The sequence below is a fragment of the Muscardinus avellanarius genome (assembly GCF_963383645.1).
Source record: "Muscardinus avellanarius genome assembly, chromosome: 6".
Classification (NCBI taxonomy): domain Eukaryota; kingdom Metazoa; phylum Chordata; class Mammalia; order Rodentia; family Gliridae; genus Muscardinus; species Muscardinus avellanarius.
Window position 1 is genome coordinate 83,926,158 of NC_137791.1, and position 13,443 is coordinate 83,939,600.

The following is a 13,443-nucleotide window of genomic DNA, read 5'->3' on the forward strand; positions in this document are numbered from 1 at the left end:
ATTAACCAGATAATCACCACATTATAGGAGACCATTATCAATAGGGAACATGAGATGCACTTTCACAAAATTACCCAGAAAACAAAAGTGGTCGACCAGGCTGTTTTTATTTTCAAATCTCTGTCAGAGGAAAACCAATATCATTTTTAATAGTTATCTTTTACTAGCTGGATACTATTGGATAATTGATATTTAAATCATTCCATATAGTGAGCCTATTTATTTATTTATTTATTTATTTTGCGGTACTGGGGATTGACCTCAGAGGCATTCTACCTCCGAGTTACACCCCCAGCCTCACTGAGTTACAAAGGGCCTCACTAAGTAGCTGAGGCTGTCTGCGAACCTCCATCCTCCTGTCTCAGCCTCCCAAATGCTGGGGTTACAAGTGTGCACCACCACGCCAAGCTTCGAGCCAATTCATTTAAATGAAGTAAATTCCAGAGAGAAAATTTTTAATAAACTCAGCATGAAAAAGTGAATATTACCAGATGATAATTGTTTCCACCAGAAAAAAAAAATGAAGTTAAGGAATGATATAAGAAGAGGGGATAATAAGAAAATTTCCTTGGAGAAACAGCTTTTAAGATGGGTCTTTAAGAAAGCAATAGGCATGAAATAAAAAGAATCCATAAAGTCTTTGCTGGATGAGACACCAGAACTGTGCCATCAAGTGCAAACCCTAACAAGATGTCTAGGTACCTGAGAGAACAAAGCTAGAAATTTCCAAACTGAAAATGATAATCCTAAACATTAAATTTCTGTTCAATGTATTTCCTCAAAAGGGCACTTCAGAAACACGAGGATGGCATATCAAAAGCATAAGACATGTTATCACATACCGTATCGACTACTCACTACATCACCATAACAGTTTAAGTACACTCCTGGGTACCTGTCTTATTGTCTCTTTATCACAGCCTTTTGTACTTCTTCCAAAGCTTAAAATCAACAAAGGCTTGAGTTACAGGAGAAGTATACACAATAAATAGATATTCCTGATTTTTCATATTTCTAGAGATCTGCAAAAGAATTAAAAGAAAAAAATCAAGCACAGGTGTACTTAAAAACTGTCACCTGTGCATACAAATCATTAATTAATTTAATTTACTCCAATATTTTATATTAATTGTTAAAATGGTAAACATTGAAAATATAGACACACATACAAAAAATAAATAACATATCTCTCTGTGGAATGACAAACAATATGTCTAACAAAAGAGATAATTTTCATTCTAATCAGAAACAGAGAAAAGCACTTATTGAGGCTCGATAGGCAGCCAGGGGACTAATCAAAAATTGCAGTGAATGAAAACTCAGATTTTGCTCAACCATGATCCAGATTCATGCTCTATTCCTTTTTGTTTGTTGGTTGGGTAATATGGGAAGGCTTGTTTTATTTTTTTTTTGTTTTTCCTCAGTGCTGGGGATGGGACCAGGGGCTTCACACATGCTAGGCAAATGTTCTACCACTGAGCTGAACCCCCAGCCCTCTATTTCTTTGCCTTTTAATACACATCACTCATATTACAGCTCCAGAGCAGCTTTTATTGGAGTGGGGTAAAAATATCATAAATGAACTTCCATGGTGAATAAAACAATTTTATAGTGATTTATTTTCTCAATAGCCCATGTGATTATAGTTGTAGTTTTCATAAATTTACCACATAAACACTTTAAAATAGCCCATTTCATAACAAAACACAGCTAAATTCTATATTTTTAATGTTAGAATTATAGGAAAACTTGCCGGGAGTGGTGGGGCACGCTTGTAATCCCAGGACTTGGGAAGCTGAGATAGGAGGATTGCTTAAATTCGAAGCCAGCCTCAGCTACTTAGGCTCTCAGCAACTTAGTGAGAACCTATTTTCAAATAAACTATAAAATAGGTCTGAGAGTGTAGCCCAGAGGCAGAAGGCCCCTGGGTTCCATCCCCAGTAACAAAAAAAAAAAAATCTGGGAAAATAACTATCTGAAAAGTTGGATTAATCGACTAATTTAGTATTTGGACCCATGTAAAGTAATAAATTCACCTATGTCAAGTTAAATCCCATGAACTATGTAAAGTTATATTATAAATAAATTTACCACTATTATGAAATTATTCCATATACTTATTATCCTATAATAACAAGTATATGGAATTCCATATAGTTTAGTTTTCATTAACATTATCTGTTTTAGATACCTTCTTTTAAGGAAGAAATAGTCACAGATAATCAGACTTTTGGGGGAGTCCTTCTTACCAGTGCATCCAAAGTTGCATTTCTCACTTCTTAACTCTAGGAAATATTAATAGTACTCCTGGGAATGATGTCTCATATATCCAGAGAGCAACTAAGCATTTTCTTATATAATATTCAATAGTCAGTGAATTGTGCCTATTTTGCCTCAGGTGAAATAAATTTACTGATTCCTTCCCAGGTGAAAATTATTAGATGCTCCAAATCCCCCTTTATGCCAAATTATTTTTCTTGCTACATCCCATTTCCAAAGCATAGTTCTACCATAGCACTTAATCACATTGATTTTAACTGATTTACTTAGTTATTTCTCTCTTAATTGCTGAATGGAGAATCATGATTATTCTTTAATTTGGGGCCCATAGGAGAAGACCAATGAATACTGGCTGAGCTGTTTGCAAAACTGCATTGTCTTATTATCCTCTGATTCATCTCCTACTTAGCAAAGATAATGCCATTTTTGTCACTTCCTTTATGTGGTACATTATGTCTTGAATCAGAGGTAAATCTACAGGAGTCTCAGACTCTGAGTATAAGCCAAAGGACTTAAGAAGGAAACACAAACAGCCATCGCAGTGACTCAGTCCAAAAGGATGAAGGCTTAAGTCACTTCCCCATCCACTGTAGCCTGCCTTACACCTACCCAAGTGATAATTATACTATTGACCATGCGATAATATAATATTAAATTATAATTCAAAAAACATTTCTTCCCTGACCAATGTAAGATGGGTGCTCATGGACCAAAGTCCATCATTAGTCATGCATGAGTAAAGAAAGCATCAAATAAAGAAAAATGTCTATTAAAAGTTAAGTATAGAATGTAATATTTTTCCAGTCCAAGTAAAAGTTTAATTATTTCTAAAAATCTTAATGTGATTTGGTATGTTTTACCAAGCATAAAAAATTTAAAACCAAATTCTAGAAATACATCAAATAAAAATTTAGCCTTCCAAAGGTATCTGGGAAGGATATGTTGAAAGGATGTCAGCTTTTTGTTCAAGTAGGTGTGTGTGTTTCATACCTGCTCATAGCCCAACTAACTGCTGAGTGGCTCTTGCCTTTTTGTTCAGACAGGTTGACTTTCTTTTAAAAGATTCTTTTGTCTCCCTGATTTATTGTGCAATCTAATATAAAAGCGTGTAACTGTTATTGGCATGTAGACCTGAATACTCCTTCCTAGATTTGCAGAAATCCAAGAGCATAATAAAAATGAACTTATACCAGCATTAATTTCTACAGCAGCTGGTGATTGCTTTCTGAAAAGAAATTATTTAAATAGAAAATGCTAATGGGTTTATGATTTCCTGTGTCTGAAAATTGGAGCATGACTCAGTGGTGCCATCCTCTCCTTATGTATTTCCCACATGAATGGAACCGATTTTCAATTCTTCAGGGATATTAGGAGAACAGGAAAAAAGTATATGTGTAAACCATTTTATTCTGTACTACTCTCCAAAATGATTTCTCTAACCAGAAAGAAGTAGACAATGTAAAGCCTCCCTCATTGGTACCTTAAATCATTGTTGACACAAAAAGAATGGGAAATAAAATAGCATGTTTAACTGAATGTTTCAAATAATTGAAAATTACCACTTAAAGAGTATTAATTTTAAAATGCTTAATATATAGTGAAATACACTCAGCACAAAATGTGCTAAGTATAAGAAAATATAGCTTCTTTCCTAGTTACTAGGATTAGTTGTTAAGGGATAGTTGCTTAAATATCTTATCCTGATTCCCCTAAAATCCAAAACCTAGGACAAAAGCTGGCATACAGTTGCTGATCTGATTAGTCATTACTAAGGACAGTTCTACTTTTATGAATTATATTTCAAAACTCTATCCCCTGTGAATAAACGGAGAAGCTTTGGTTCATCCGCACCATCTTATATTGGTCAGTGGCTCTACGAGAATCAACTCCTATACATTATACTTGTCCATCTATGAGTATCTTGTCATTTTCTTCTGGCAGAAAATGAGAAGTCTTAATGCTGGTTCAAGAAGGGTAACTGTCAAGATGCCCTGATCAAACCTGATCCAAATCTATGCAATCATCACAACTGTGGCTCAAAGAAAAGATGAGCCGAGTGAATTTAAAATAGCCGTAAAAAGATGTCAAATACAACCAGGCACGGTGGTGCTTCCCTGTCATCACAGTACTTGGGAGGCTGAGACAGGAGGATTGCAGGTTTGTGGGCAGTCTCAGCAATTTAGTGAGACCCTGTTTCCAAATAAAAAATAAAATAGGCCTTGGGTTGTATTTAGAGGCAGATTTCCCTGAATTCTATCCCCAGTATTATACACAAAAAAAGTCAAATACATTCCATTTTCTATTGTTTTGCACTTGGGATATGGTGAGCATCATAATTTGGCATATATTTTATAGTACTTTTCAGGAACAGACTGCTTTTTCAAATAACAATGAGAAACTTGAGAGTCTTTTAGAAATTGAAGAATGAGTACAAAGATTTTTTAGTCTGTGCTAATCTATGAACATAGAAATGATATAGTTGAGGTTGAATAAAATTATTATGCTAAAAAAAATTATTATGCTTACATAATGCTTCCAAAAACAAAATAATTTCTATTAATATCAAAGTAAAATTTATTCATAAGTGTATATATTTTCATTTTCTTTTCCCTTGACTTCTAGATATTGCAATGCCGATGGCAGAAAACCTTCTCCATACCTGTAAGTTCACCAATGAAGTTATTTTCTATTGCAATTTAATCCCTTGAATGCCAAGAGACCTCCACTTGAGAGCCAATGTGATATTCATAAAGATGTAATTAGGAAGCTGCTTTCAGAAATTTGTTTGAAGGTTCCTGTAGCCGACCTTAAGTTGATTAGTGTCAAAAACTTAAAATGGGGAACACATTATCACACATGCCATTTTGGCAAAAAGGACCTAGGTACAGGCAATGATAATTAAGTACCTAGCATTTGAAATCAGCTACACATGAGTTTCAAGTCCCAGATCTGTCACATACTAACAGCATAAATTTACATAACTTCTCAAACATCAGTTCCAAATTGTTTTGAAGATAACATAAGCTGACACAAGCAAAGTCCTTACAATAGTACGAGCACTCAGAATAAACACTCCGTATGTGCCAGCTATTTGTATTTTCTATTTTTCCTAAGAAAAATCCAGACCTAGGAACTCATTGTAGAATTCATAATCCAGCAGCCCTATTGGTTTGCAAAGAAAGTAACTGGTATACATGCAAGCAGCTTCTCCCTTGTCAACCAAGGATTCTGCTTCCACACTCCCACTACATCTCCTAGGAAATGGGATCCCAAGGTTGCTAGAACCTGGAGCTGACTTTCAGGAAAAGCATTACTATATTCTGAGGCCTGACATTGACTAGGGCAGCAGGATTAGAGGAATTACACTCAAGAGCCAGGTGACACTGACCCCATCACTCTTAATATCCCTCAGTAACAGCAGTTATTTTTGAGAAATGAGAAAAATTGGAAGATAAAGCTGTATTTGATTTTTTTTCTTTCATAGATTTGGACCGAACAGTCCTCAACTTACTAAGACATCTTCTAGTAATTTATTTCAATGAAACTTTAGTGCCCATAAAATCAAAATTCACAATTAGAAATATGTATGTTACACAGGAGAGAGAGAGAGTCAAGATAGGAATAAGAGCAGTGGTAAGAAAGAGATCATCTAGATTGGTGTGGTGGTGCACACTTATAATCCCAGTACTTGGGAAGCTGAGACAAGAGGGTCACAGGTTGGAAGCCAGCCTCATCAGCTTAGCAAGGCCCTCAGCAACTTAGTGAGGCCCTGTTTTCGAGTTAAAAAAAAAATAGGGCTGAGGTGTGGTTCAGAGGTAGAGTACCCCATCCTCAGCACAACTAAATGAATAAATACTTAAAAATAAAGAAAGAGGGAAAGAAAAATAAAGAGATCATCAAATTTGTTTATCCCCCAACTAGAACACTACACAATCTTTCATATCAGCATTCTGAATTTAACTTGGCCTGTCTAAGATGCTGATCATACTTTTGCATTTGGTTTGGTTTGGTTAGGTACTGGAGATTGAATCCAGGGGAATTCTACCTTCAAGATACTTTATTATACTTCAAGATATTTTATTTTTTATTTGGAAACCAGATCTCACTAAGTTGCTGACACTGGTCTCAAACCTGTGATCCTCCTGTATTAGCCTCCCTATATTGGGATTACAGACATCCTCTGCCATGCCTGGCTTGATCATACTTTTTTGTTTGTTTGTTTGTTTTTTGGTTTTTGGTTTTTTGGGGGTTTTTTGGTGGTACTGGGGATGGAACCCAGAGGCTTTCTACCTCCGGGCTATACTCCCAGACCTATTTTATATTTTATTTAGAAAGAGGGTCTCACTAAGTTGCTGAGAGGCTCACTAAGTAGCTGAGGCTGGCTTCGAACCTGTAGGATCCTCTTGTCTCAGCCTCCCAAACGGGGATTACCAGCGTGCGCCACCACGCCCGGCTTGATCATACTTTTAAAAAAGAGAGGCTGCCTGATACAGTGGTGCACACTCATAATACCAGCACATGGGAGGCTTAGACAGGAAAATCACAGGTTGTTCAACAGCCTCAGCTACTTAGTGAGGCACTCTGCAACTTGGTGAGACCCTGTTTCAAAAATAAAAAATAAAAAATATTGCTAGGGTTGTAGTTTGGAGGTACAATGCTTGTAGATTCCACTCCTGCTACAGGTAAAAAAAGAGAGAGAGAAAAGCAAAGGCAAGAAAAATCAAGCAAGGATAAAGAAACAACAGAGCTTTTGTATGTGATATAATAAAGTGTATTAAAATATAGTAACAGCAAAAAGGAGTAAGAGACTGTAAGAGCTCTGTACATTTGCTGATGTTTCTGAAAGTATCAACCAGAAATCCTTATTGTATTATTTAAATCCTTGAAATTTGCCATATGATTCTTTTGATATAACAAAGCTACATGGTGCCACTAGAACTTCAGCAAAGGTAATAATAAGGTGATACTGCAGAGGTGGTGGCTGAAAGCTTAACAGACACAACAATCATGAGTAAATGAAGACTCAGAATGGACGTTGACACATGGAAATTAAGTGAGAATTATGAGTAAGAGCAGAAACAGGGAAGTCAGGTTGCGTAGGGGAGGTTCTTGCCCTACAGAGGAGCCTCTTTGTTTTTATATCCTGAGAAGGAAGCTGAATAAAAGCCAACTTCCTTTAGGAGTTGTCCAAAGAGAAGGAAGGATAGGGAGGAACCATTTACCTCTGGGTTCTGGATTATTTGTTTTATCTCCCATGGTGTCCACAATAAGAGGGCGGAAAGAGCAAAAGAAAAGGGAGTTACGTTTAATGAGTCAGTGTGAGAGCTCTCCCTCAGAAATAGTAGCCACTAAAACTACAGTTCAGGTAAGTGATTCTTATGAAGGGGATGCCTTAACAACCTAAGGTTTGGATTGCAATTAGAGAATAACCCAGAATTAAAAACAGTACTCAAAGACATCAGAGGGCCAGTAAGGCCTTTAAACAGTCTACAGGTCTCTCCTCTGTGGTTCTAATGCCATTCTAACTTTGTAAGGAATATTTCAAAGTATGTCTGGCCACATACAATGAACATCCTATAAAATTAATATGCCCCAATAAAAATTTTTAAAAACCTACTTCTAGTAACAGAATTATTTGAACTTATGCTGACTACCATCTGTTATTCTCAAAGTACTTTACTAACAATAGACAATCTGTGAAATTTGAAGGAAAAAATTTTTCTATGAAGCAACTGACTAGCTAACCTTTCCAAATTCATTTAGATATTCTCATTCTTGGTAAAAGTACCTTCTTCTAATCCAGGTGTTTCATCCTTACAAATATTCATAGGGCCAGATAATTCTTTGTTTCAACAGGTCTACTGTTTATTGCAGGATATTTAGCAGCATCCCTGCCTTTTATCAACTAGACACCTATAGCCTCTCCCCTCCCTTCCCAATTATGATAATCAAAAATACCTCCAACATTGTTAAATATTTCTTAGCGAATCAGTGTGCAAAACTGTCCCTGATTAGAGAGTCACAGCTTCAATCCATGTTTCCTGCACTAATTATGCTGCCATAGTTTTTTTTTTTTTTTCACTTGCCAAAAGCTTAGGGAAATACTTATTATAAAAAAAAGAGCTTTACAGGCCAAGCATGGTGGCACACACTTGTAAGCCCCACGCTTGGGAGGCGGAGACAGGAGGATCACGGAGATTAGAAGTGAGCCATGCTGGCTCAAGAGACCCTTTCCAAATTTAAAAAAATAGTATAAAATAGGTCTGGGAGTGTAGCCCGGAGGTAGAAAGGTTTCCAGGAACCCCAGTACCACCAAAAAAAAAAAAAAGAGCTTTACAAACAAGTATCAATTTTATTTAAAGATGTCTCATTGAAGCCAGGCATGGTGGTGCACGTTTGTAATCCCAGCATTTGGGAGGCTGAGACCGGAGGATCGCAGTTCGCGGACAGCCTCAGCTACTTAGTTATGCCCTCTGCAACTTAGTAAGACCCTGTTTCAAAATAAAGAATAAAAAAATAGGGCAGGGGATGTAGCTTGGAGGTCAAATGCCCCTGGGTTCCATCCCCAGACCTGCAAAAAAAAAAAAAAAAAGATGTATCATTGATTATGCCATATTGGCATTATTTCTACAAACATTTGTTGAACTGCTTTTGTGTTGTATATTCTTTGTGGTAGGTTCTGGAAATATGTTTAAGAAAATTAAGATAGGGTTCCTGTTCTATAAAAATTTGTATAATGAGATGGCAATCTCTAGTAAAAAATATCATAAATTGTTAAGGGACAAACTCAGTGCTTTAGTTGGACTAAAGATAGTCAATACAATCAGAAAGAATTAGGCAGGGTGTGGTTGTGCATAGCTGTAATTCCAGTACTTGAGAGGCTGAGACAGGAGGAGCACAGATTCACAGCCAGCGTCAGCAGCTTAGTGAGACCCTGTGCAACTTAGCAAGATCCTGTTTCAAAATAAAAGAATAAAATAGGGCTGAGGGTATAGCTCAGAGGACGAATGTCCCTGGGTTTCATTCCCAACATGCCAGCATGAGAGAGAGAGAGAGGAGAGGGAGAGAGAGAGAGAGAAAATTAGACAGAAAATAATAATAAAATTGTACTATTACTGCAGCTTTGCTTAAGAGACTTGAGAATCTAGCAGTTTTCTAGACCTAAAGAGACAATAAAGCAGTCTTGACTCACAGAAGCATATAACTTTGAATATAGGTTAAAATCTTTTTGTGTGTCATTTATTTTATACAGATATTACATATTGTGAATTGAGTAGGTATACATTTTGTTTACTCTGTCTCATCAATATCTATATTCGTGCTCATTCACACCTTCTTGTAAATTTTTTCATAGTACTCTCTGCTTTACAATAAACTTGCCTAAAATTGAAAAATACATATTTCCCTGTGCAACTTAGTAACTTACACAATTGTCTTCTGAATTCAAACCTATAGTTTTGAACTTGTCTCTTAGCCAGATTATAGTGAGGCCATACAGACATGTAGATGGAGGAGAGGAAGATGCTGATATATTTGTTATAAATTCTTAGAAAATTTCCATGTCAGAAGTGAGTTCATCCTAACTTTTCCAAGACTAAGATTTTCCTCAGTTTGTGATTAATAGGAACATATATTATAGAGAGCTTGTTTACTAGAGCAGTACACAAGAATAAACAATATCAATACTAATTAACTCTTTTTGGGCAGGTTGTGGACGACGCTCAATTACCGCCTCAGGCAACAAAATAGTAGGAGGCCAGAATGCTGAGGAAGGAGAATGGCCCTGGCAAGCTAGCCTTCAACAGAATAATGTTCACCGATGTGGAGCTACTCTGATTAGTAACAGCTGGCTTATTACAGCTGCTCACTGTTTCGTAAAGTAAGCTCTGGCCCAGGCGAAGGTCTCAAAGCTATTCAAGCACCTAAATGTCTTTTAGGTATTTTTTAATAATATAGCCGTACAGCTATACCTCCAACTGTTCCAAGACTGAGGTTAAAAACCTCAAACTTATTCAGTGATTTATCAGCAAAAAAATATAGTTAACAAAGAGCAGGGTTTGTCAAGAGTGGTGCTATTGATATTGTGAACCAGGTCAGTAATACTTTGCTATAGAAAACTGTGCTATACATTGTGGAATCTTTAGCAGCACTCCACCAGTTTCAATCCTCAATGAACAACCAAAATGTATTCAGACACTGCCAAATCAGCAGCAACAGGGGAGGTGGGTTAAGAACCACTAGGTTAAAGTCATTTACTTCAATTTTATAAAAGAAACTTTAAATCCCAAATTGAATGAATCTTATATTTCTTTCCCATTATTATAGTTGGTTTCATTTATTTAATTATAAGTATTTAGCATGCTGCCTCCACCTAGATACATACAGCAGCACTTTTCTATACTACTTAATATATAAATCCTTGAACTAATAAGCCAAAATGTTTTACTTATATTTTTAATTAAGAAAGAATTTAGACTATTCCCTTAATTTCCATAAGTCCATTCTATCCTATATCCTTGCTTGCTTTTTATTTGATATTATTTTATGTGTCATATTTATATCTTTGAATCTTTTGTATTTACTGTTCAAACCAAAAACTAATTGTAGTTTTCATGGGTTAGCTTTTAAAACATAGTATATTAAGTTTTCAAATTCTGATCATGTTATCATCATTTTCATTATTTATTTTACATATAGCTTTATTTTTTCATACTCATAAGTATTATGGCAACTCAAACATACCTAATTATTTTTAGATGGTTAAGAGATTAATCTCTACAACTTCAATGTACAAATTTTTAATAAATAAATTTATTCTTTTTAGTACCAATAATCCCAAAGACTGGAATGTTAGTTTTGGGCTTCTTTTAAGTGATCCACGAACACAACGAGCTATCAAGAACATTATAATTCATGAAAACTACCATTATCCTGCACACGATAATGACATTGCTGTTGTGCATCTGTCTTCACCAGTATTATATTCAAGCAACATTCGAAGAGCATGTCTTCCAGAAGCTACTTATAGATTCCCACCGAATACAGATATGGTGGTCACTGGATGGGGAACATTGAAGTCTGATGGTGAGTTTCCAACATTCCTCCATTACATGGCTTGAATTTTAGGGATTAAAAAGTAGTACAATCAAAATTACAAGTAAATCTGAAAAAAATACTTTCTCTGGATCATTTGACAGAAAATAATGTGAGTGAAGTGAAAATTATCCTCAATAGAATTCATATGTGAACTGCAATTTCAGAGAACTACTTAACATAATACCCCTAAAATGGCACCTTTTAAAAAAATTTATTATTTGAATATATAATTTACTTTTCTCCATTTAATTTATTCATTGAATAGGTGTTTGTTTGATTACACTTTGTTCATTGTACTTTTGTCAGTGGCCTAGATACTTTAAAGAATAAAACAGGCAAATATTCCTGTCTGTTTTCTTAACAAGGAAAAAGTTTTCATTCTTAGCAAAGGAAGTCAGACAAAAAAAAAATCACAAAATAAATTATATAAGTAAACTATATATTATGTTTAATTTAGGTAAATACCAAAGGAAAATATAAAACTCCAGGGTAATGAGAATTTATGATTAAATTAAATGAGTAACAAGCCAGGCGTGGTGGCGCATGCTTGTAATCCCAGCACTTGGGAAGCTGAGACAGGAGGATCGCACAGGTCAAAGCTCAGCTACTTAGTGAGGCTCTCAGCAACTTAGTGAGACCCTGTTTCCAAGTAAAACATAAAATAGATCTGGGAGTATAGCCTGGAGTTAGAAAAGCCCCTGGGTTCTACCCCAAGTGCCATAAATAAATAAATAAATAAATAAATAGCATTCAGTAAGAAGATGATGCTTGAGTAAAGACCATTTATATAAGTGCATCCCTATGACTCTAATAATATCTATTTTGTATCTATGTTCACAAGTGAATTTGAAAGCAGGAAAATGAACATAACATGATTTCCAAGATTCAAAATTACAGCAATAAGCCAGGCATGGTGACGCACGCTTGTAATCCCTGCGTTTGGGAGACGAGACAGGAGGATCAAGCAAGTTCGAAGCCAGCCGCGCTGGCTTAAGAGACTCTGTTTCCAAAAATAAAAAAGTATAGAATAGGAGTGTATCCCGGAGGTAGAAGGGCTTCCAGGAACCCCAGTAACACCAAAACAAAATTACAGCAATAAACTTGGTTGAAAAATCTAAAAATGCTCATGAAATATATGTTTCAGAGATGTAAATTTTTAATTTTGCTTTCTAAGGAACATGTGTGGTAAATATAAAATTCAAAAAAAATTTTTTGGTGATGGAGTTTGAGCCCAATCTATAGCCCCAGGTCTTTTTATATTTTATTTTGAAGCAAGGTCTCACTAAATTGCTAAGGCTAGCCTTGAACTCACAATCCTACTGTCTCATTCTCCTAAGTACTGAGATTATAGGCATGTGCTAACCACACCCAGCTCTAAAGAATTTTTAAAAGGGAAAAAAATCCCATCATATCTGGGTGTACACACTAAGTATTTCTAAACAATTTTTAGTAATAGCTTGGTATATTCATAAACAAAACTTGCTTAATTGTTGCTAAGAAAAGAAAATATGAATGTTTCATTAAACATATGTTTTACATTGATTTAGAAATTCTGCATAATGTTAAAGTTAGATACTGATAACCTGGCCATAGAAATTAATATTGACTTTAGCAAAATTTATATAATTTTTTTCCTTTAGGATCAAGTCCTAATTTACTTCAGAAAGGATTAGTGAAGGTTATAGATAATAAGACCTGCAACAGTGGAAAGGCATATGGTGGCATTGTCAAACCTGGAATGCTGTGTGCTGGGTTCCTGGAGGGACGTGTGGATGCCTGCCAGGTAAATCTGCATAATTATTTTCAATATTTTTTTCTTTTAGCTTTAAATTTTCACTTAACCTGTTCCATTTTCTCAATTTTAAAGGATTAAGTATATTAAGTATATTTTGGAGCTCAAATATCTAAAACATATTGATATCACTTAGATCTCATTAAAGTACTGAAATGCTAAATTACCTTTCCTGTCATAAGTTGTGAGTAAGAGTAGAGAAGAGTCTGAATTAGAATAAGGAATGAAGAGATGAAATAGACATTACTGGTAACTTTAGTCTTTCACTGGTATCC

At 35.4% G+C, this 13,443-nt stretch overlaps 1 protein-coding gene across 1 annotated transcript in view; it reads left to right on the forward strand.

The window, feature by feature from the left end:
• LOC308264396 (transmembrane protease serine 11C-like) overlaps positions 1-13,443 on the forward strand; it is a gene marked incomplete at both ends in the record, with an annotated part of 73,797 nt that overhangs the window by 51,857 nt on the left and 8,497 nt on the right. The window contains 4 exons of the mRNA XM_080697621.1: positions 4,903-4,941; positions 9,988-10,159; positions 11,105-11,364; positions 13,017-13,159. Of these exons, the coding sequence (XP_080553747.1) occupies positions 4,903-4,941; positions 9,988-10,159; positions 11,105-11,364; positions 13,017-13,159 (614 nt within the window). The remainder of the gene's footprint in view (positions 1-4,902; positions 4,942-9,987; positions 10,160-11,104; positions 11,365-13,016; positions 13,160-13,443) is intronic.